Source organism: Macadamia integrifolia, chromosome 8 (assembly GCF_013358625.1).
Source record: "Macadamia integrifolia cultivar HAES 741 chromosome 8, SCU_Mint_v3, whole genome shotgun sequence".
NCBI classification, from domain to species: Eukaryota; Viridiplantae; Streptophyta; class Magnoliopsida; order Proteales; family Proteaceae; genus Macadamia; species Macadamia integrifolia.
The window spans coordinates 23,667,760-23,693,526 of record NC_056564.1 but is presented as its reverse complement, the minus strand read 5'-3'; the positions used below and the strand labels follow the sequence as shown (position 1 = coordinate 23,693,526).

The 25,767-nt window shown below is 37.0% G+C and overlaps 2 protein-coding genes across 2 annotated transcripts in view; both read right to left on the bottom strand.

The window, feature by feature from the left end:
* Positions 1-158: 158 nt before the first annotated feature.
* LOC122085662 (Golgi SNAP receptor complex member 1-2-like) lies at positions 159-9,198 on the bottom strand. The gene is made up of 6 exons (XM_042654156.1): positions 8,675-9,198; positions 7,947-8,143; positions 3,735-3,824; positions 3,564-3,635; positions 571-700; positions 159-483 (listed from the first exon to the last, which is right to left on the bottom strand). The coding sequence occupies exons 1-6, from the start codon at positions 8,805-8,807 to the stop codon at positions 386-388; spliced, it is 720 nt and encodes a 239-aa protein (XP_042510090.1). The 5' UTR covers positions 8,808-9,198; the 3' UTR covers positions 159-385.
* A 13,538-nt stretch (positions 9,199-22,736) lies between these two features.
* The window catches only part of LOC122086202 (NAC domain-containing protein 7-like), a 5,245-nt gene continuing 2,214 nt past the window's right edge, over positions 22,737-25,767 (bottom strand). Inside the window, exons 2-4 of the mRNA XM_042654933.1 lie at positions 25,164-25,343; positions 24,580-24,851; positions 22,737-23,640 (exon numbers count right to left, since the gene is read on the bottom strand). Coding sequence (XP_042510867.1) covers positions 22,999-23,640; positions 24,580-24,851; positions 25,164-25,323 — 1,074 coding nt within the window. The 5' untranslated portion in view covers positions 25,324-25,343 and the 3' untranslated portion in view covers positions 22,737-22,998. The remainder of the gene's footprint in view (positions 23,641-24,579; positions 24,852-25,163; positions 25,344-25,767) is intronic.

The following is a 25,767-nucleotide window of genomic DNA, read 5'->3' as shown; positions in this document are numbered from 1 at the left end:
TGAGATGCCAAATGATCATGCTACAGAACAACACTTCTGTGAGATGCCAAATGATCATGCTACAGAACAACACTTCTGTGAGATGCCAAATGATCATGCTACAGAACAACACTACATGCAAATTGTATAAAAAGGCTCCACCTAATACCAACTTGGTGTAACCACATACAAATTGTGTATAGATGTGAATTAGAGAACGGAAATGCTCAAAATTATTAACCCTGTAGGGCCAATTCAATTCTGGATGATTTGAGTGTTAAAATATATTGATATCACAATTACATATTTACATCTGTTCATCTTGCTTCAAGCAACATGTTGTAGCAAAACTCCTGCTGAAATGGCACTCTCATCTCCTCCTATTTACATGATCTTTTACTTGTTTCTATTTTGAAAGCCAGTAGATAATCAGAAACACTGTGCAAACTGCAATGACTCCAGATAAGATGAGGGTATCTTGAGATCGCTTCTTTCTGACGGCACCTGCAATGTTAAAGTGCCATGAGGATGACGAACTCTCGTGAAAGGAAACTAAACAGCAGGCATGGATGAATAAGACAGATAAAATACCAAGAAGGCCACGGATGACTGGAAACTTGTCACTCAGTAGCTTAACTTTCCCTTGAACATTTCCTAGCAAAGACCGCTGGGAGCCCAAAACTGCCCTTGTATTTTGAGCTTGATTTATGACATCATCAATCTGAAAAGAAAGACCATTTAAGTTGTAATGCTAATGCACAGATCAAATAATCTCTCTATGAATATCTTTTGTAGCATCCATAATGTAGATTGCATGATAACAGGCGAGAGAATTTTCAAATTGGGTTGGAGAGGTTAGACCACCCATCCATGCCCCTCAAGAAAAAGGGCTGATAGTTGTTCTTATCTACCCAAGTCAAATAAATTGGCTTCTTGAGTACCCTAGTAAATAAACTGACTTCTCAATGTATATACGTGTAGCTGTCCAACCATTCTTGACTCATCCATAATCATAGATTAGGTTAATCAGTTCCTGTAGGTGGCTTCAAATTCATGGTTGGTATCTCTTTGGTTAAAGCTCTTGCACTGTTTGTTACATGAGATGAGATTCTTTAAGTTATTAATAGAACACTAACCTGCAGCCAAAGATAATACCTGACCTAGCAGTCAGATTCTTGAACAGATCAAGAATCATTGCAATATGATCCCATCTTGATTTCTTGCATTATGCTCAACTGCTACTGAAGAAAGGTTGAAATTGCATGTTCTCTTCTCTGGCCAGTTAATCGTCAAGATTTGAGTTTTCTCCTTAGAGAACCCATCCAGTCACATCACCTACTTTATTTGTGAGAGAGTGTTTCCCAACCTGACCCTCTATTACAGCCCAAAACAACAAAAAAGAAGAATAAAAAGTGACCCTATATTTATCATTTCAATCAGGTTCCACTTGATTCAGAGTTTGTTGTTCTAGTTTTCTTCAAACTTCTCTTGAAATCCTAAACCTCAAATTTCAATTTTTATTGAAGGTCCAATGTTTGTTTCTTCTAGGGATCTTCTTTGGACCAACTTTATTTTATTTATTTATTTTTTTGGGTAAGGTCTTTGGGCCAACTAACCTTGTAGATTGGGTTTTTGCATCCACTTTGCATCACACTAAGGTCCACATAATTCTTTGAACCATAGCCCTAGAATTTTAATTTTTCTCTTTCTTGTTAAAGACTTGAAGTCTTACATTATAAGTGTATTTCAGGATGCAAAGTCTAAATTTATATTTTGATGGTGAAGATAAAACTCCAAAGCCCTTCCCATGCATTAAAAACCCTACTCTCTCCAACACTGTCGACATAGTTTCTGGCATAAAAATTGCGAAAGCCTTTTTTTTTTTTTTTTTTTTTCAATTTTTTGACCAACCCTCATCACAAAAAAGAAGGAAAAATAGAAAAGAAAAAAGAAAATGAAAAAGAAAAACCATAGGTAGCTAAGCAGAAGCCTCAGTTGCTTCCTTATTTTACTTTAGTAAGGAACCTCAGGTTTGGTGGAATCTCGTAGGTCCCTAAAGATGCATATAATTAGCCATTTGTTATATATACCTGAAAATACCACATGTACTGATGTACCAGCAGAAGCTGAGTTTTGCAATGAGCAATTATCAAAATTGAATTTATTGTCATGTGCGAGGACACAGACTTCGGAGCCACTCAGACGAAGGGGCATTATTAATGTGTTTGAGACCCCCTAAAAGACCATAACCTTGACGCAATCAACAGTCCTAGGTTGAGTACACCGTCCTCAAAGTCTATCAATCTTTTCTTCCTAATAACAAAACCAAGGGAAAGGGGACTTCTCAATATGATGCAACCATCCTACCAAATTGAGAGCATACAAGAATTACGGGGTTCATTCATTTAAGGACCAACCAGCTAAAGAAAATGATACCAAATTTGTGAGGCCCATCATGCAATATGTTTACAATCGACAAATAAATTCTGCATTTTCCTTGAAAACTCCTCTCTCCTTTGAAGCAGATCAGAAGTTGCCTGACCAACATGCAAAGGCTTTGACTTTTGGAAAAAGGTCTTAACACCAAACAATCCTAATCAGGAAGTGAAAGATGAGATAGGAATTAATGTTTAAAAGCAGCATGCACAGGGCTGATCTATACACTGAGACAGATCTCTAAAGTCTAAACCCATTCTTCTGCTGAGCCTCGTCTCCTTTTCCATCTCCTTGCCTTAATCTATATCATCTAGGTTCTTATATTTGTCAGCTTTGTTTCTGTCCTTCCTGGATTGCTATATCTGACTGCCTACTTGTTCTTCTCTGCCACTAAAATGAAAAGAAAGAATGAAGTAATAATGCAAGGAAGGAAAGGAGGAGCAATGGAAAGGCTCATTCATCTAGTAAACTGCCCGATGCAGCCAGCAATTGAAAATTTTCAAGGGTAGTCATGCCCTCCTTCCATTTAACTGCATACTATAAATCCCACGCTACCACTAGCAGGCCCTGTGACAGATCCAAAAATCTCAAAACCTGGGGGAAAATAACAGTTTGGCTGTACAAATAAAATGATAAAGCTGAAAATTTAACTAATAGAAGAAAGTGTTCCAAAAGAAAGGATATTTGTGTTAGCATATATTCTCCAGTTGTTTAATTGTATGTTTTGGTAGGTGACTTCACGAGTGTGCAAGCTTCTGTTTTCTGATTTATTTTACCAATTGATCATAAATAATTATATAAACACCATGTATATGATGCATGGACAAATAACATAATGTTTGCAAATATAGATATGGCTTGAAGGGCGAAACAAGGGCATTCTTAATCATTTAGATTATTTATTATTATTATTACCAATACATGGAAAATTTGGTTCAGAAATTTAAAACAAAAGAAGGAAAAAAATTCTGAGTAGCTGGATGCTTCACAAGACCATCAAACTAGATATCAATACAATTCAAAAAGAAATACAGTATCTTAAACATGTTCCAGAGAAAATGAATTTCCAACTAAATTGCAACCGAAAATATACATTGCATTTACACTAGTAGCATTAAATTCTGGCTATATAAGGTTTTGAGTCTTACATTAACTATACTTCCGTGTATTGAAGCTCTCTCACGTAGAATATGCATTTTGGGTGACATGTTCCCAGAGATCTAGATCAAGGAAACAAAATTAAGCCAAATATGAAACCAACATTGGATTATCAAACATGCTTCTATAAAATCAAATTCTCATAACAAATTTTGCCTCACCTTGTGTTCACTGATATCATCACGAACAGAACTGAGAAGCTCAGCATGCTCCCTCATGGAGTTTATGTTTCCCTTGATTCGTCTGAATTCCTAAAGAAACAGATCTTCAGTTCAAAGAGACTGAAAGTGGCCTCAATCAGCTCATTAAGAAAAAAATCATATATTACTAGCATTAGCATTGAAGGGTATCACACTGAGGCAGCAGTAAGTGCCTGGAAAAGGATAGGGTAGGGATGGAACTGAAGTCCATGAGAAAATAAGAACCTGTATCTGCATCTACTGACCAGGCAGGGACATGATAACCCAGATCCTTTACTTTCATTTTTTCCCTACCCTCCTCTCCCCTCCCTCCCTCAAATTTTTTTTCTCCCTCTCTTTTTTGATGTGCGGTGGATCAGCCGCACAAATGCTTTGGGTCAAGAATCTCACAGATAATACTTCCATTATAGAGGGTTTTTTCAGTTGATTGTAATTGGGCTTATAAGCCATAGGCTGTAATTACGGTTGAGTATCTCTTAATAAGTACAAGATATGGTAGTACAAATACTAGGCGGAGAAGAGGTGATATAGAGACTAAGGTTTATAAGGGCAGGACTATAAGACAGCAGACCCAAACTCAGGTTCCAAGGCCAGAACCTGGGTCCAAACACTTCCCACGGTTCTGGTTCTGTTCCTCCCTGGCTTGTGTATGGCTTGTGTGAGATCTTCTAGAAGATTGAATGGGGTTCTATAGGATTTGCTAGAATATCTTGAAGATCTACTGGAATGCTTTTCTAGTAGTTACTGTCTTTCATTATTGTAATATTTCCTTAGTTTCTGAATTAATAGCTAACTACGAGTAACTACTTTCATTGTTTCGTTTTTGAGTAGTTCTGTCCACGTAGGGAAGGTTCTAGTTAGTTGCTATTTTGATCTTTGGGTCTTTAATTTAAACAATGTACTGCTGTAATAGAAGAGATGGTTGAGACATAAAGTTTGCTTTTTTTCTTTGGTTTAATGATGCAACTGGAAAGGTTGCAGTGGTAAAGCTGTAACATCTCTTGGTGGTGATTCCAATTAGACCTTACTGTGGTGATTCAAGAGGCTGGGTGTGGTGGTGATTGCACAACCACAGGCCAGGTGATGAAGCCTTGGTCATATCCTTTTTATTTTATTCTTTCATAGTGAAAGAAAAAAAAATTTGTTTTGAGAATTCTGTTCTTAATATTGGTTTGCCCCTATATGTGATCTTGTGTGATGGATCTCTCATTGGCTTTATTGGTTCTGCATTAGAAGGGTCCTAGGACCTTTACCATATTCTCTCTTTTCTCTTCCTTTCTTCTTTTTTCCAGAGAAAAGTTACAATTCTAAAGGTTATCTTAGTTGCTTGTATACAACAAAACAACAAACATGACTTTATTCCAACTAAATGGGGTCGGCTACATGGATTCAATATGGAAAAAGGAAAATAAAGAAGCAACAAAAGCATATGCTGTTATTACTACGGATATTCTTGTTAATAAGTTGAAGGCAAAATGCAAGGATTATCCACTCTCTTGTCTGCTTGTATTTAGTTCTATTAGTCATATGCTGTCATTACCATGGGTATTCCCATAATTACATGATAAAATATAAATATAAGGGCAAAAGGAGGAATATTCTCTTATTCTGCTTCTATAACCAATTTCACACATACTTACAGATAATCTCACCAAGACAAGTGGGTCACATCATCCAGCAAGCCTAGGAGTTTGCTGATGTCACATTTCCATAGAGTTGTCTCCAAATGCCTCTGTAAGTAAACCATTTCAAAGCTCCTGATTTGAGTTAACAAATTAAATTGCAAGTCAGCTGGTTGTATTTGTATGGCAGAAACACAATATTAATTGTATTCCAGCACAAAGTCAATTGGTTGTGTATTTGTATGGCAGGACACAATATAAGTAGTGTTCCAGCAGATTGTGTCTTCAAGCAAAGTGAAGGAACATAGAGTGAAATGAGCTATGTCTGAACGGGTTTTGTCATGCCATTTTTCAGGTAATTTAACAAAGGAAATTAGATTTGAAGTGGGTTAGAGTGGTAAAAGGTTGGGAGAGAATGATGATCATGGTTGAGTTGTCAGTTGTGACAGGTGGTTCTTGGAGTCCAAGCCTTTTCTCCTTACATTTTTTCATATATTCTCTTCTTTCTTTGCGCTTCTCCTTTTCCTCCTTTATATGCTGTGTATCCTTTCTCTAAAAAAAATTCTTGTGTTTCCAAAAAAAAAAAAAAAGGTACATATGTATTTGTGATAATCTGTTGCAGATTTTCAAATCTTCAGTTACAGAAAAGATTGCTGATGTACAGAAGCTATACTCCAAACAGTATAGCCACAAGAACCAAGTGAAGATCCTGTGGCATCATCCCTGACCTGCGTACCTTTTTTATGGAATTATATTGCAGCAGACTCTCAGACCTCTACAACTCCTATTCCAGCTGACTGATTCAACCAATATTTGAGGGTGTGGTCCAACCTTTGGGACCTCCTTTCGATCTTAGTTTCAGCCACATCCAGCAGATGGATCTCCTTCAAGTTTGTAAGTGGTTATTCTGTCCTAGTTTCTAGTTTCAGAACTTTGGTGCTATCTCCACGTATGGCTATCAATTACCCATAGGGTTTTGAAGTGTACTCCATTGTGTCTCATCTGCTGGCTAGTTTGTTAGTTATTAGCAAGTAAACTAAAATGTGAGACTACTTACCAATTTCAGTAACTTGCCTATATGTCCTAATCTGACCGTTGGATCACAGCCATATTTTGAAGGGTTGTTCATATATACTAGGGTGTTGTTCGACCTTAGTCTTAAGACCGTAGATTTCTGGTTTGTTAGTTATTGTTACTTGCATATTCTGGTCTAATTCAAAATGCCCACGGTTCTACTTTGTCAGTGGTTTCTGTGGTTACTTGTTGCTGAACCTAGGAACCCATTAATTGCACTTGGATCTGTGTACTACCACGTCTGGCTATCAATTACCCATAGGGTTTTGAAGTGTACTACCAGCTGCACTATGTCCCTTGTTTTAGCTGTTGCTGTGTATTGGAAGCAACATAGTGCAGCTGGTAGTACCAGTAAATCCCACACATGCCAAAGGCATTGTCTGAAGTTCAGAGTGGCTATGGATTAAAGGGAAGATTCCCCAGTCACACTTCTGATGTTCCATCATTGATTCCACCTACAGTTACTCAAGCAGGGACTCTTAATCTTCAAATCACTACTATGAAGGTCATTGGCCCCACCTACTTGGCTTGCTGTCAGTCAACTAGGTTATTTTTCACTCATAAGTACTAGATAGGCTACTTGGATTGGCCTCTCAAGATTAAGTGATCAACAGTTATAACAGCTGCTGGACAAGATTTTTTATCAAAGAAATGATGCTAGCTCTCATAATTGCTTGATGATATGTGAAAATCATCTATGTCACTTCTTTCTGCCTCTTCTCTATGGTATACATTACATGAGTCAACTACTACCACTAGATTCCTAGGGTTCAGAGAACCGAAAGGATTTCATTCCCATCAACTATTTATTTTCTCATCATAATACAAGATTTGATTTCATTTATCTTTCCCACATAAAGTGGTGATACTAGCTACTTGTTAACCATTATGACTAGTCAACTTCTCCTAGTCATAATGGTTAAGAAAATGACAGGCGATTTGAGTGCAGTTGAGTCAGGGACACTTGGCTTTGGGTTCAGGAAGGTTGATGTTCATTGGACCCTGGCCTTAACTCGGTGAAATGTGAATAGTTCCAAAATTGACACTCAGTTGGGGATAAAAGTAGTTCCAGTTTGAGGATTCTCAGGACAGATTACAGTCTGTATGCCTAAAATAGCTTCTCATCCAAATGTATCAGAAAAATGCCAATACAATTATTATGATATAATTCAAAATCTGAGCAGATGTTCTAGTCTTATTTGTAGAAAGTAGAAAGTTGAGCAGATGTCTGATGAGCAGGCACTGTTTTGGGGCAATTCAAGCCTTCATGAATCAATATCTAGCTGTATATGTAGTTCTGCAGGGAACATTGATAGATCAACAGAAAGACAAGGTTGGGGACCCAAGAAAAATGAAAACATAGAAAACCAATGAGGGCATAAGACAAATTCCCAGCTGATAATATAAGACGAACATAAAGTAAACTAGGATATTCCAGCAAATATGATAGATAATTGGAAGTAACAAAAAATAAAACCTGTGCAAACTCATGAAGTATGTCTCTGTGCCTTGCTAGCTTCTGCGTAATTGATGTGGCAGGCATGGCAGATGCAGCACATCGACTCATTGCATCATTGGTATCACTTAGCTTCTCAAGTAATGATTGAATCTCCATATCCACAGACTTGAACGATCTGCTGGACCCAAAAGTTGGTGACCCAGCTTCTGCATAACCTGAAGCACTATAACATAATCATTCTATTGGGAACCCAAAATTATAGGTTCCATTGTAAGATGTTGCCGCTGACAACCAAATTGAACAACCACCAAAAAATTTACAAGACAAAGGCCAATGAGAAGACTTAGCATTGCTAAAGAACAACTTAAAATTAGTACAGAATATGTCTTCATCTTCAAACGTTTATATTAGGGTGAAAAGACTGTCCATTGAAAGAAAACTGTATCTTTCTGCATGCAAGGCTCTGTCGGGTGGATTTATTTATAAACAAACGATGCAATTCTTCACACTGAGAGATGTAACCAGAGGTGCTTCCTACGAGATTGTCTTTCTAAACAGAAATGTGGTTATAATAGGCAAGCAAAATCGCAAATCATGATCTGCCCCACTCGTGATCCATAATTCCATATCTTCTACTCGAAAATCTTATAAGGGGGGAAATGGAAGATGAAAATTTAGGTGTGCAAATTGGAAAGGATGATGAAATTTAAGATTATGAGTAACGAAATGGAGAGGAGAAAACCCACCTCCTTGGTTGAACATTGCGCTGAGCTTGGCGTAGGAAGATAGTTTGCCATCGAGATCCCCTTCGATCTTTCTGGCCTCCTTCCTCAATTCCTCCCAACCGGCTTCCTGCAACTCCAGAGTTAGATCCGCCATTTACAGAGACCACAACCACTCCCGTTATCCCGAGCAGAAAATTAACGCTCCACCACTTCTTCTTCTAAGTAGCAGGGGTTATTCGCTCTGCAACTGGAGTTAGAATTACCACTGGAATTAGCGAGTACCAGGCAATCCTTTGACCTCCCCTCTTCCGTTCCCGTCCTTGCATTAATCAGCTCTGAATCTCAGAATCGAATGAATAGAGAGAGATCAAACTTTGGAGAGGTCCAAGTCCAAGAATCCAAATCCGAATCTTCAAGCAATCGGTACTTTCGCTCCACGGGGATACTCTGTTTCTTCGATTTTTTTCTTTCGATGTGAATAATGTTCAGCTGTTTATGATCCTCCTCTACGCAAAACCCCAGTAGCACAAACTGCTAACATCGTCGCCGAGTTGGGGCCCGCAGTACACGATTGGGGTGGCCCCACAAGATAATGATCCGTGGAGTTGGACATACGTAAAACGCATTAGATCAGAGAGCTCAAACCAGTAAACCCCAGAATCGAATGGGCGTGATGATCCGTGGATTTTTTTTTTTTTTTGGTAGGTCATTGCAAGAAAGAAAGAAAAAATAAAAAAATAAAAATAAACGGATCATAAAAACCAGAATTTTTTCATTGATTTTCAAACCCAATAAAAGCCCGATAACCAAGAAAATAAATAAATAAATAAAACAAAAACTTAACGATTTGAAAGGCGAGAGTTCTTCCACACCGAATAAAGAATCTCTTCGCCAGGTAACGTGACCCCATGATTGAATTTAAGATCTCTAAGTTCCATCACTAAATCCTACCCCTTATAATACATGATTATAATATCGTCCCAGTTATAAAAAGAAATAAAAAAAATGTCTTCTCTTACTTAAATTTTTTATCATATATGATAATTCTATTTTTTTCTTTTAATGTAATTTTCAGGAAATGAATACTCACTGGTTTCATTGGTCCTTGGAGCGCAGACACAGAGAGGGCGGTGAAATGATTTTCCACCCCTATGAAACCCAAAAAATTTATCATTTTTTTATGTCCATATGCGTCCCCTTATTGGTCCCTTGCAGTGACATAAAAGAGAGTGTTCTATTCCCCAATTTATATTTAATTTTTAATTTCAGAGAATTTTATTTTAATGTAAAATAAATTATAAGGGAGAGTATTCTCTATGGGAAAGTGCAATCTCCATTGGCACCCTCCATAGTCTAGCTCTCTCCTCTACCCGTATAGGTAATTTAACATGGGGGAGACAAAATCACAAACTATGGCGGAGGCTATGCTCCCCATAAAAATAATAACTCCAATATTTAATTTTTTTTAGATGAATAAATAATTCATTACCAAGAGGAAGAATATACAAAGGGAAAAAAGAAAATGAAAAGGAAAAAGGGGGGGGGGGGGGGGGGGGCGGAAGACTTACACCAAAGGGGCTTAAAATTTGGCCAAAAGCCTCAGGAACAACTACAGGGAAAATCAATTTTTTTTGGGGGGAGGGGGGGGTTGTGAATAGTGGGGGAGATGAAGGACGGTAGATCCTAGGAGACAACAATGAACTTGTTCCTTGGGGAATCTCTAACGAGCTTGTACCTAACTGTGCCAATCTGGGAACTGACTTCAAAGTAGATTACTTTTCAAATCCTTTCAAAAGAACGGGAGTTAGAAGTCCATCATTTGAGGTTTCGCTCCATCGAAATGTGGTTAATAGTTACTACATAAGTAAGTTTCCCTGTAGTTTCACACAAGGTAGAACTGCAAAAAATCATATCAATCCATCTCTACTCCTTAGACAATGAAAAGTTGGATCTGGCAGTTGGCCAAATGAATTTGAAAGTCTTTTTCCAGATTGAAGCAGAGAAAGGGTAAGAAAAGAAGAGGTAATTGACATCTTCAGAACTATTCTAATAGAGGCAACAGGAAAGGGAGACTTGGATGTATTTGTGGATAAAAAAAGATTGGGTGAGGAGACAATCGGTGAGGGCACACCAAAATTTAAATATTGAATTTAAAATCATTTGAAATTTGTAATACAAGCATATTAGTTATTGATTACAAAGTTTAATTTTCATGTTAAATAATAGAAGGTCAAAATTAGTATCCCTGTTTGGTCAATTCAATTCAGGGTGCCATTAAAGTGCAATCCTGCTTCATCATGTACTCCCCATAAAAGATCTCAGTTGTCCTAAACGTTCCCAACTCATTGCTTTCCTTAGGTTTATCTTTAAATCACATTTCACAAGCTCCCCAACTAGGGGTGTTCATGGGCTGATCATGGGCTGACCATGTTGTAGTTAGTGTCTCTTCAAAATTTAAAAAGTGTCATTCCAAGGCTCGGCCTATGTTGACCTCCCCCATCCTATTCCCGATCGATGTAAATGCAGTGTAATATTGATCATTCGACATATTAAGGGGAATATGGTATAGACAGTAACACTCAGCTTGTCAAAATTTATCCTTTTTTTCCTATATAAATTGGACTTATTTATTCCATAGTCTTGCTAGTTTCTATTGGTGATTAAACAAATTAGATTAGTTAATAAATAAATAGTGATTCATTCTAATTAAGGAGTGATCCCATAAATTGAGGTTCACTCAATCATAATATGGTGAAATTTAAATCCTACTAATTTTGATCATAATAAAATTGATGGCAGCCCAGATAAGACGTATACCGTAATGTAACACAAAACTGTAATAGAACAATGTGTATCTGACACAATCTTTATTACAATAGAATGATAAACTGCATATGATCTCTTATAAATCATTTATTACGAGAAAACTTGAATCAATCACATGTGTGTCATATATGCATGTGAGTTTGTCAATCATGCTTGATAGAGCTATCCAATGAACCCCAAGGGGGGTAGTCAAGTTGATAAGGGACTATCGTCTCAGGAATTGTATGGCTTTGAGTTTGACTCCTTTTACCTCTTAGGGGCTACTCACACGAAGGTGTTCAGTACTTTTCATTGCTTTTGGTGAAAGTTGAATGGTTCTCATTTGACCCCGGTATGACCTGATTCATGCGGTTGTGGGGTCAATATGAGTCCGCGGAATAGTCAGGCCAAAGGCTTGGATACTCGTCATTAACCAAAAAAAAAAAGTCATCCAATGGATCATACTAGCTAGATTATTGTTCACATTGTGAAATTGTACAACTAGTAGATTGTGTTTTGGGTTAAAATAAATAGTCTTTGAGGAAAAATAGTGATAGCAATTGGCTAGCAAGATCTGATTTTGACACAGTTTATTAATAGGAAATTTTGGGGGAAGTAGTTCAGCACTCCCTTTGTCTACCTTTCTTTTCTCTCAAATAAGGGATAGAATTGTCTTTTCATATGGGAACAAGAGAGATAGACTCATGGAAACGATGGCCTAGGACATATGCTTTCTGACAGAGTTCTTTTTCCCAAATTTTTATTTCATTTTTGGCCAAAAGTGTGAAGAAAGCAGTTGGCCGATGTGGGTCATACAGGGTCAACGAAGTCCAATCCATATCAACACTGCCTCACTAGTCCCATTATTGGAACTCACAAGCCCATAGCATACCCATTTTCACCCAAACCCACAACATGGAATATGTAGAACCAAAAAGCCCATAAATGGCCCATTTTCACTCAATCCCTCAATATAAATATATGGAACCAACTAGCCCATAACAAGCCTATAACTGGCCCATTTTCACCCAAACCCACAACATGGAATATAGAGAACCAAAAAGCCCATAAGTGGCCCATTTTCACTCAATCCCTCAATTTAAAATTTTTGGAACCAACTAGCCCATAACAAGCCCATAACTGGCCCATTTCCACCCAATCCCAATCATATCAGTTATTTACGATGCATTTTTTCTCTCTTGAAAGCAGACATCAGTATTAGTGTCATGGCTTACCTGTATGTGCAAACATATGGGTATCATCTGGAGGAGTTCTTGTTCGTTTGGGTTTGATTGTGTCATAGCTTTATAATTCGGATTAGGTTTATCGTTGGATGAATTGCATTGCTGATATTGACCCCACCAAAAAAAGTAGGTACAAGCCAGTCCGTGAACAGCCAACCATTGCATTGTAAAAATTGGATAGATTCATCTATGTCATTGGGGCCTCTAAAAGGGATTTACTAAAATCATCGAGTTGTGCCAAAGGATCAAAACGGCCAGTTATTAATGGATTCTTTGTCACATCTCTGTAAAAACTCGTGGCCGAGGGCTCCAAATACATCAAAGCTAAACCTGGTTGACAAATAACCAACCCGCATGAATAGGAAGGACAGTAATGTTATGAATGACCAGTAACGAAATACTGTAAATAATATCAGCAAAAGAATGTTCGCCCGTGCTTCCAGACATGTTGGACTCGACATATTCTTGTACAGTCAAAGGGGATCGATTTTGCCTCTAGGAGAGACTGATTTAGTGGAACCAATTTAGAAAGAAATATGTTATTCTTGGCTAAAAAGGTTCCATGCTGGGCTTGCTAGCTATTTCATAGAGGGCTTCACTATTTGGCCCCCCATAAAATTTGGCCGACCCTTGCTGGCAGTCAAAGAAATCGAATAATCCACTCCTCCCTAAGGTTCACACACATCTTCGTAGGTTTTTAAACTTTTCAAAATACCCTTTAAGATTCCATTTCTTTAGCTGCAATCTGGTAACAGCTAAATTTCGTTCATAAAAAGGGATTCTCCCGTAACACTTCTCTTATTTGTGGAGGGCAAGAGATTTTCATCTGTCAAGCTATCCAGAAGAAGGTGTTGTTAAACTTCAAAGAAGAAAGAAGTAAGGACCCAACTACTAGAGAAAGAGAGGCGTGGCTTAGTGCATGATGAGATTCCACAATGAAAATACTCAAAGCGAGACGCGTTATAAAGACTCAAACGGAAAGGAGATAAGGCAAACTGGTACCTCAATATCTTTTTTTTTTTTTTTGGTACAGTACCTCAATTTCTAAATTGATACAATTTGTAGCTTTGGTTATGATGGCCATGCCCAAGCTAGAGATGGGTCTACTACTTTGAAATTTGAATTATGACATTCATTCTCTCTCTCTCTCTCTCTCTCTCTCTCTCTCTCTCTCTCTCTCTCATACACAATAGTCTAATCTATTCAGGACTCAAATCCTTTGCAGTAGGTAGTGAATGGTTTTTGAGGATCCAACGGTTGGGAGGACCTTGACATGCACCTCAGATGTCAGATGTTCATCGCCACTCACTGCCTTCATGCGGAGAATTTTGTATAGACGATTGGTACACCTAACTTTGGAAATAGGAAGTGAAGGGCCGGGACCATGAAATGAAGTGAATGGATGGATAAATTGTCGTCTCAAGAGTCTCTAATTAATAGGAGCTTTGGGCAACAAGGCCAATGCCTGCCACGGATCTTGTCTTAGAACTAGAATTTTTGGAGATCAGATCAGGTTCATGAGAACAATCTCATATGTCCCTTCCTTGATTCGTGGATTTGAAATCTATTTTCTCTCTTTTCATTTAATTGATTTCAAATCTACGAATCAAGGACGCATGAGAATGAGTGAACCTGATCCGGTTTCAAATTTTACTACTGATAAATTCGTGATTAACTTTCTAAACTCATAAAAGGATTTTGGTAATCTCAATCTCGGAGAAATGACTTGAAAGTTAGGTTACTGGCCCATCTGAACACATCATATGCGTTCCCAAAACCTATGCAAAACGCCCCGCCGGGGGAGGAATAGAAATGATTATCAGCACGCAACCTTCCTTCCTTCTGAAAATATTGACTTTCCAATAATGTTTCCAAACTTTTATTTCCGCATATGGTGGATCCCATGAAAAAAGTTGCTTAATAATGAAGCTTGATATGGATTTTGTAATTTCACTCATTGGGTTCTAAACAGAGAAACTTCCCCTTCATTATTAATGAATCTTAATATGGATTTTGTTCTTCTACTCATTGGGTTCTAAACAGAGAAACTTTTCTTTTTAACAACAACAAATTAAGTCTTATCCCAACTTAAATGAGATTGACTACATGAATTCGTGGAAAACAAAATAAGAGAAAAGAAAAATCAAATAAAAGTAAAATGAGAGTATAAAGGAAGAAGCATCGTGAATGGTTAACCCACGAATCTAAGGTCATATGAAAGTTTGAAATCGTGCCTTCACTATTTACAAACATCCGTCAAAATGCAATGATGGCCCATTAATGAAGAAATTCATTCTTGATCACCCAAGAGGTAATTTGGGTAGCAAAGACCAATTTCTTACAATAAAGAAGTCATATGTTTAACTCTGCTTGGTCCTAACACCAACACAATCCCCACCCACCCCCACCACCATTCCCCCCCCCCAAAAAAAAAAAAGAAGAAGAAAACACCAACACAATCCCCACCCCACCACACCCACCCCCCACCCCAAAAAAAAAAAAAAAAAAAAAAAAAAAAAAGAAGAAAAAGAAAATCAGAAAATCATCCTTGAATTAGTCAATATAAGTCTCTTCTATTGAATATTGGGAATCTTAAGGCCCGTTTGATTTTGTTTTCAGAAATGATTTTTTTCATTTTTCTATGCTTAGAAACGAAAAAAAATCCTCTTTTCCGTTTGATTTTTCTGCTCCATTTCACCTATTTAATGAAATAAAAATTGAAATTTATATCTATTTTTGTTCCCAGAAACAGGAATGAAGAAATACCTATTACTTGCTTTTCTGTTTCTTGAAACAAAGTGAGGGGAAAAAATCGTGAAATCCCGATGCCCTACCCAAGCCCAACTCTCCTATCTCCCTGCAGCTCTCCACAAGTTGCAACTCTCCACAAAGCTCGGAATCTGTCTCTGCTCTCTCACAAAGCTCGGCGTCTGTCTCTCTACTCTCTCTCTCTCTCTCTCGTTCTCTCGTCAAGCAAAAGTTTCGCTGCAACTCTCCTTGCAGCGACAAGCTCGATTGTCAACCTCAAGTAAAATTTAAACTCTCCTTGGGGGTTTTCTTGTTGATCTCTAATGGGTAATAATTCCTGGCCCTAATTTCTGGTTCCTGCTAAGTTGTGTGGATCTGTCGGTGCTATACAGGTGTAGCATCTCTAGGTACCAAGACATGCTCGATGCGTTGGCCTTCCGCCAGTGCTATAGGGAGTGTGACATTCTCGGCACAATCAACTTCATCTTTGGCAATGCCGCCGCCGTCTTTCAGAGCTGCAATCTAGTCCTACTACAACCTCAATCCAGAGGCTACAACGTCATCCTGGCCAATGGCAGGATCGTTCGTTCCTCTGATTTCTCTGGGAGGGCGGAAAGCTTACCTTGGGAGACCTTGGAAGCAGTGCTCAAGATCGGTGGTGATGCAGTCCAACATCGACGGTGCCATAGACGCCAGAGGTTAGGTGGAGACGTCGGGTGGGTTCGCCCTCAAGACTCTTTGTGACCCATCCCAACTCCAGATGTACTTTTTCTAAAAAGCAAGAGATAAAAGTGATTAACATGCATAAGAAACCATTTGGAGAAAAATGTGAAATCAAACACCAATGTCTACCAAAAACGTTTCATGAAACGGAAAAAGCAAACACTTTTTTTAGGTAAAAAAATTGTTTCAAAGAACAAAAATGGAAAAAACCGTTTTTGCTGTTTCTAAACACGGAAACAGCAAAAACAAAATCAAACGGGCCCTTAACCCTCTGAGAAGTATTGGCTGGTAGCCTTATACTAAGGGTGTCAAAACTAAACTGATCCTTTTGGATCAAAATTACAAAACCGTTTAATAAATGGTTTGTTTGGGTTTTAAAAATGAGAAAGTTTGGTTAATTGGTTTGGTTTTTGTTTGAAAAATAAACTATTTAAATGATTAAAACCAATTAAATTTCTTGTGCTTTGTTGAATATATTTACGTTCAGTCGCAAAAAAATTAATAAATTTTGATTTTTATATGAAATAAATAACACCATATTGAATTTTTGAGATCCCCATAGCCCCATCCCAATATTGATGAAATTGTTCATGTTTTTTTCTAAAATTAATCATTCGAAAATCTAAAAGATGGGCAGATTTATATCAATAAATGCTTATGCATTTTTCTATGAGAGTAGACTTATATTAACTAATTGTTTATGCATAATTCTATGAAAATAGATTTTTCAGTGCGTCACTTTCTATGAAACTGTTTAGGAATTGTACAACCATTTAATAAATTGTCTGATTTTGATTTCTACCTTTGATACCATGAACCAAACCATATCGTTTATCCGAAACCATGCGATTCTTAGCTAGTACTGCACAGTTTAACAAAAGGTTAAAAAACTTAGAATCAGTAATATTCTCGGTATCAATCAATTCCAATTTGATTCTGATTCAAATCATCTTGGAGTCAAATGGAATTGACTGGACTTGGCTTAACATGCAGGACCGGTGTTAATTCAATTTGGAATTGAGTCTGCCTTGGTCGATACAAGATCCCTTTGGTGTTGTCACATCATCAACACCCAAGTATAACTTAATAAATGCATATTTTTGCTACCTAAGCTCGTAGCCTAAGAAATGAAGTTTTGAAAGGTAGTTTGGAAAATACTAAACCTCAGAGGGTATTTGTGAACCTAAAGAAAAAGTGAATTATTCCATTTCTTTGACTGTGAGCCCGAGTAGTAGGAACTTGGATGCCATCCGGTAGTACCCAAGTTTTTTCATATTCGAAGGAAAAGATAACTACCAAAAACACCCTAGGGCATGTATTAATCCTTCATATGTGGCAATAGGTTAGAACTTGTTAATTCAAAGGAAACTTGATATTAAGGCTCCACACTCAACCGTACAGACCTTGGCATCCAAGGATTACAAATAACGGAAGAAGACAAGGAATTAAACTCAATCTCCTAATCAAACTCAATCTTGAAAATATTGGATACACACGCAATATGGATCAATACACCCCTCAAGTTGAAGGTTCTCTATGACGAATCTTTAACTTGTCACGAAGAAATTAAAACCGTTTAGATGATAAGCCTTTATTCATGATGCCTGCAATCTGATAAGTTATGGAAATGAAATTTATCATTAGGTCACATATCTCCACTTTCTCATGCACAAAGTGAAAATCGATTTCAACCTGCTTTGTACGAGTATGGAAAACAGAATTGACTAAAATATAAGTTAAAAATTACAGATAAGAACATAAGGAATTAAACTCAATCTCCTAGTCAAGGATGGGCACACAACGTATGGGTCAATAGAACTAATATGTATTCCTCTTTCCAATCATGTAGTACGCTCATGACAGTTCTAACTTGTACGTATCTACTCCAAAGTAGAAAAAAACAATAAAACACTAAATGATCACATAATTGTCTTCTTGATAGTGAGTTGCCTCAGACAATGATCTTTTCATTTCTTTGCAACATATGGGCCATATTTGTATACGAGTAGTAGCCACTTTCAATGACCATTATAATCGTTACTTATCCCCCCCACCCCTCCCCCCCCTAAAAAAAAAAAACACTATAATCGTACAGAGATAGCTCATATAATATTGCCTTTCTGTCTCCGGTAAATTGATTATGCTTAGGGCAAGAGAAGTGAGTCTCGCTTCTTATGATCACTGGGTAGAATTATAACCCATTTCTGAATTGAGAGAAGTGTGTCTCTCGCTTGTTATGATCAGTGAGTGGAATTAAAACCCATTTCTGAAACGTTGTGAGTTAGAAGCCTTAATTAGATGATGAACCAGAGCCCAGAAACTTTGAAAATAATTTGGTTGAATGACCAGAACTTATATAATTTAAAATATTTCAAGGTGGCCATGCGAATCCACAGTCCAGAAATGCAGCGAGAAACCACAGAAAGAAAAAGAATAAATATATATATATTCTTTCCATTAGACAGTATATATATATATATATATAGAGAGAGAGAGAGAGAGAGAGAAAGAGAGAGAGGTCACTGTTAGGCTTTGACCCACTCTAACTCTCAGTTAGTTATAGTTGCTCTCTTGGTCCCTCTTGCTTTCCCCCTCCCCCTCCCCCTCCCCCTCCCCCATCCCGTATCTGACAGTTGCACTAGTTAATAATATCCAGCTCTTCTAGATAGACCATCACATCACTTCTGACTCAGAGAGAGAAAGATAGTGTTCCACTTCCAAAGTCAAGTTCTTCCCACCCTCTAAATTAAGTAATCTACTCGCTTTGTTTTTCTTTCTCCAATTGGGCCCAAGACAGGCAGGAGCAAGAGTGAAACATCAATCACTCAATAAACAAAGAAACCACATGTTTTCTTTGTCGCTGTCTCAAAGTTTCCTTGCAGGGAACGTGTACCCTTGCATGGCTGGCCCATCCGTGCCCTCCCACAATTAAGCTTTGATCCACTCCTCACTTTCTCTCTCTCTTCAATTCTTTTATTTTGATGGAAATTGAAAAGCCCCCACTTGCGATAAACTGACTTTCTCTAGTTACGACGCTAGGCCTACTAAGTTCACATTATGTGACTACGCCAGTACCCGGCTACCAGCTATAGCCTATAGAGTGTCAAAATGCACCGATTTGATTTTTTTGGGTTTTTATTTTGGTAAGAATGCACCGATAAGATGAAACATAAGAAGGCCCTCTTTGAGTGGTGATCGTCTAAGTGAGTCTATAGTTTTTTGGAGGATTAACAAGTGTTCAGATGGTGATTCAATAGCTGTGTTTTTATTTATTGATCAAAATAAAGATATCATGTTGAGAACTATTGCATCATCATCTGGAGGTATGTTGGTCTTTTAGATAGCTATAGGCAAGACCTAAGGCTGTGTTTGGTAACCAAGAAAATAAAAGAAAAGAAAAGAAAAAAAATACACATTTTGTATTTTTTTCTTTGGGTTAAGAATTTTTCTTTGCACTTGGTATGTCTTCACCTAAGAGAAGATTTCTCTTTTTAAATTCAAAATTCCTCTTGGGAATTGTGAAAATTTCTTTTGTTCCTCCAAAAATTTTCTTGCCAAAAACACAAGAAAACATGAGAAAATATGAAAATATAATAAGACAAAAATGAATGATTACACAATGATTTCCTTTGTGTCTATCTCTCTCTTAAAATTCAAAATTTTTTGATTTTTTTTTTCTTTTATTTTCTTCTCTTGGTAACGAAATATACATACTCTTTTTATTTTCTCACCATTTTTTCTCTTTTCTTTTCTTTTCTTTTTTAGATTCTTTTTTTTTTTTTTTTTTTTTTTTTTTTTTTTTTTTTTTTTTTTTCTTTTCTTCTCTTGGCTATCAAACATAGCCAATGCTAGAAATGGAGGAGGAAATATTTCCTTGAGGGAGAGTGTGGATCTTGCGTGTGCACAAGACCAATGGAAGCACACGAGAAAATATTCAAAGAAGAATTAACTATTTAATTTCCATTTCATTGGACGCAGGTTGATTATCACCCACGTGTTTGGGCGCAGGAGCCATTTACATTCTCCACAAAAACCATTTCCATACGTTCTCATTCAGTCACTTGTGGTTGTGGATATCATATAGAAGGTAAACATTTGTCAAAATTTGGGCAATATTTCGTGGGTGAAATGGGCTTTTGACCCAAGAAAGAAAGTCCAGATGAGGTTGAGGATTGGAGAGGGTTGGGGTTAGAGGAGAAGTATATAATGAGATCACATGAGTGTTTCACAGGTAAATGATGTTATCTTCACCTCCAAACAACATTTAGAAAACCCTAATTATTCGGTCACCCTCAGTCCTCCTTCATTCATGCTGTGGTGGGAAGAGGTTGTCTTTGCAGGGCAGTGACCTTCTCTGGTTGGCTGTACAAACCTTAATAGTTAATATATTTCCATCTTCACTACCAAGTGACCCAAACAAGGGTAAAAATTTTAAAAAAGCAGAAACCTAATGAGAACCTGCACTTCACACAAGCTTCCCTCCTCGGATTCCTCTCTCTCTCTCTCTCTCTCTAAAAGAGACCTGAGGGATCTTATTTATAATTTCAGAAGATCACACACAATGAGTTTGTCGTTCAAGTGTTACAGTTGAATAATAAGTGAAGAGTGGTAATTTAAGTTTTCCTTACCGCTGATCTCGTAATAGATAATTAGGGATTGAAACTTGGTTTCCTTGTCATCAGGGGTATAAAAAGGCAGATGGGTGCTAAAGAACATTCTCCAGTCTTCAATCTTCAACTGTTACTGGTTCTTTCTTTCAACTTGGAATTTGAAGTAGAAGCCTTTGTTTCTTGACATAGGAAGCTACGAATGAGCCCTTTATGGTAGGCAAGTTATGATCTTTCAGAAGAACGACGCAAACCAAAGCTTAAAATACTTCTTCTTTCCGTTTCTCAGCTTTGCATTTTATCCTCTTGGCTATTTCCATTTGTAGTGAAACTAGTGACTGAGCTGAAGTGGGACTGTTGTTTAAGAAGGAAGGTGTTAACTGCTTGTAGGCATAAATTATGATTTCAATAGTGTGAGAGAAGGGTTGGGTTTAGTAAAAACTAAACTCTTTAACTTTTACTTGCAGATGTTATAGATTTGTAAAGAAGGCTGCTTGTTTCTCGTAATTTCATCTGCATAACAAGGTATGTTTTGAGAGTTTCAGTATTAAGTAGCAAGGAGAGATGGTAGACAACTCTAATGCTTTTCTAAGTCTTTCAAGTAAAACTTAGTTCATCACCATGCCTTGCTTTCCACACAAAACATGCACACACATACACCTCCTCTGTGTGTGTGTGTGTGTGTGTGTGTGTGTCTGAGAGAGAGAGAGAGAGAGAGAGAGAGAGAGATATGAGGTTGTCACCGTTTCAAATTTAGTCTAATGCAAGCTATAAGTTATGGGATATCCAACTCTTATTTGTTACTTTTTTTTCTTTATATAATAAACTGCTAGTAGGGGTAATACCATATTGAACTTCATTTAAGAGGGGGGGGGGGATGCTTAGTTCATTCTAAATTCTTGCTGTTGACAAGCTGATATATTTGTTATGTAAAACCACAGAACAGCATCCTTAGTGTCATAAAACAATATGGATAACCCACCCCAAATCACCCACCCCCACCCAAAAAACAATATGGATAACCCACCTTAGTGAACCAGCATAGCAGTCCATTCCATGTGTTGATGATACACATAGTACCACAGAAGTGATTGTTAGATGACAGATAATGTCCTACTGAGAAGTCATCCTTATCAGACACTCATTTTCCCTTTTACTTGTTTTCAGTTAGAATTCTCGAAGCTTGCATATTTATGATAGGCAATATGTATAATATTAAAGCTTATAGTCAGTAATCAATTGAGTCACTGTCTTGAAACAATAAAATTACTTCCAACTTTGGTTGTCTTTGGTTCACTTGCCGGACACCCCAACTCACACCATTCACATCATTGATAATTTCCTGTTTGGTAATATGTCATTATCATCAACTCTCTCTCTCTCTTCCCTTTTTGGGTGATATTTAAGGGAATGCCACCTCTGGTCACTCAATCATCTTGGCAGACTTTTTTTTTTTTTGTTAAAAGATCATTTATATTAAAAGAAAAAGAAAAAGAAAAAGAAAAAAGGATAACACAAAAACACTGGACAAAGTCGAGAAACTCAAACACTAGTAGCTATGCTACACCACTCCCACCTTGGGCATTGCCACCACCAGGATGGCTTAGCAAGCAATCAAAAGGAAAAATTAAATAAACTGAAATTCTAAATCTGGGTCGAAGTTGTTAATTATCTCTTCTTTCATAGAAAAGGCAACCAATCTATATAATGGAAGTAATCTCCAACCTTACTTTTGATTTTTCCAGGCAATCAACCAAAGGATTTGCTTCTCTAAACAGTGAGTCATGAGTTGGCAGACTATGTGCATTAAGCTCTTTGAAACTTAAAAAGCTGAATTTATTAGAGAGGAAGTGTGCATGATAATCAAAACAATACTGTAAATACTCTGATTTTACTTTTATATATATAGATGATTCTCCACATCAAGTACTACCAAATGAACTGGACAGAAGCCAAGAAACCGAAAAACATCCTTAAAAATTACTACAAACAAAAGGAAAATCATTCTACGAATCGAGAACCAGTTGATCCCACATGGACAATATAATAAAGTCCATTACATGCAGACAATATTACAAAGAGAGTAAGCAGAAGCCCAACAGCTAAGTTTCACCATTTTAGTTTTATTATGTACAGGAATCTAAAACGTGGTTTCTTTTTTCCTTCTTAATTGTAGTTCCTATAATCAGTATATATTGTTGTGTAACTGTAACAGATTTCACTTCCACAGATCAATTTGGCAGCTGGAGGTTGATGTCGAAGGGTAATCTGGTACCACTTCTTGCTTATTAGATTGCCGAAGAAGGATGTTCATGTGATCGGACACATTAAAGACATGATTGACTTCATTGGAGTAGTTGCGTTCTTTGGAAACATCTTCTTGGCTAAGCTGAGAGGCAACAAACTTATCCAGAACCCGCCAGTCAGTCACTTGATCCACTGCTTGCTCATTGATGTTATTATAAAGTGAGTTCATATCATGTTGATGGCTTTGCTGCATCTGTTCTTCCTGTGTGAGTGATGAAGATTGCAAAGTGCTTCCATGGTTAACATCAAGGCCATATGCAGCCACAGAACTGCAACTACCACTAGCTGCTGAATGTGGAAATTTTGGACTCTCTAATTGAGGGAGCTGGTGGAAGGGGCCATGTGACATTTGATACTGCAACTCTAGTTCTTGCTTGCAGGAGTATGGGTGGAGCTGGTATGCCATATCGGGCTGAGCAATCCTCTTTGGTGAATCAGGTTCTGGAATGAATGACACTGGTTCATCATACCAACATGGAGACTCATGTTCTCTCATTTTCTGCATAGCTGTAACTCTCTTCTTGAACACCCTACAAACAACCCAGCCCTCTTCCTGGAACAGAAAAATAGAAATTTCTTGTAAATAATTTTAGAACATTATGTTACAATGTTTGCAATGGCCAAGAGAGCAATTGTCTATAAACATACCATTTTGATTAATCTCTTGATTATACACAATGGCTATGAAATAAAGAAAAATAATGAAAGCATAAGTTAACATTACAGTCATCTAAATATTGATTTTGTCACGGATTACGACAAGTAGAAGATTAAGGACTACCCCAAAAATTACTATTTAGGCTTCTTTGATTGGGTTGGCATAAACTCTGGTTTGGTTACTTTATTACTGCACCAGTCCATAACAAGAAATATGCACCCAGTAGTCTGAATCAAGTGTGAAGGCTTAAATGTGGTAAAGATATTATATATCCTTTTATGATTTGGGTTAGCATTTATCACTGGATTGTGTATATTACCACAAGCCTTTTCCCAGGCAAGGACCTGTTAATTTCTTTTTTCTCTCAAGCATAAGAACATTCATTCCCACTCGAAAAAAAAGGAAACCTCTTTGAGATAGATTGCACAGTATTAACCCTTATCTAAGTTTTTACCCAAAAAAAAAAAAAACCCTTATCTAAGTGATTAATAAAAATCCAAGTGTAAATGTTATATATGTAGCAATATCTTTTTGGTTCACTAGAATTTGTTTCAAAGTCATGAGATTCATCACCTACCTTCTACTAAAAAAGGGTCTCTTTAACCTATCCTTGAACAACAAGACTTTCTTTAACAATTGAAAGTTGGGGGAGGGGGAATTTATAAAAATAAATAAAAAAAGTTGACTTCCCTTAGTCCTATTGTGAGTATCTTTCTATGCTTAAATGATTGAAAACAGAAAAAAAGAAAAAAAAAGAAAGAACTCATGTGTGATTGTTTAATGTGAAATGGACTAATCAATAAGAACGAAATAAAAACAATATTGTCTACTTGCCTGAGGTGCTCCATTTTCATTTGTTTCCAGTCGATACTCATGCATAATCCAATCTGATTTTTGTCCATTGGGTGCTCGACCTTGATAGAAGACTAAGGTCTTTCGCATCCCGACCAAATTATGCTTAGAGTAAATAGCCTTATCTCTTCCTGTTGCTTTCCAAAATCCAGCTGTTGTGGCTCTATTAGTGCGAGTTCCAGTTGGATACTTCTTATCTTTATGGCTAAAGAAGTACCAGTCATTCTGCTCTTCAGTTCCTATCCTACATTTTTCTGTTCAAACAAAAAAAACAAGCCCCCATTAACAAAATATGTGTGATGTATTATTAAAAATAGCAAGATACAATGACCTATTTCTTATTAAAAATAAGGTAGAGGGTTCTCTAAGCAAGCGGCATAGTGGAATAACACACCAATGAGGTGCAACAAAACAGTATTGTATATAGAAGGCAACAAAGTCATTTCATGTGAGAAAGAGAGAGAAAGACACATAGGCACTAGCATAACCTGACCGATGGCTCAGAGAACCATTTCCCAAAAATGGAAATTCAAGTGTATATGAATAGTTTGCAGAATTGATGCTACCTTGAAGATCCCATGGCTCTATCTTATAGAGATCAATATCTTTAATGACATCTAAGTCAATCCTTCTTGAAGCAACTTTTTTTCTAAGGTAGTAATCCACTAGCTCTTCATCTGTTGGATGGAACCGGAAACCTGGGGGAACATGTGAAAAAGTATTCATATTCTCCCACTGAGTATAACCTGCGATCCACATAGCATACACCATCAATTTAGATGATACATCATAATGGTAAAAAGATTAACTTAAAAAAAGATGGTTTTACTAGCCCTATTTGGGATGCTTCATGGAAAGCAAGATAGTTTTATGAAATAAAAGTACCTCTCAAGCAATGTTTAGATGCAAATATGGAAATGGAGTGGTATGAGCATTAAATATTTTACATCCATTTGTCTTAGAACAAAGATCTCAGAATTTTTATATTAGTACAGTAATATGGAATATTATATAATAGTAACGAATTTAAATTACATAGATATTAAACCTAGTAATAATAGATCTTGAATTAAAAAAAAAAAAAAAAAAATTTTTAAAACTGATACATTCAACTCAACAACATATCTGAGATCTTAAACATGTTGAAAGACCATGTTTTTTTTTTTTTTA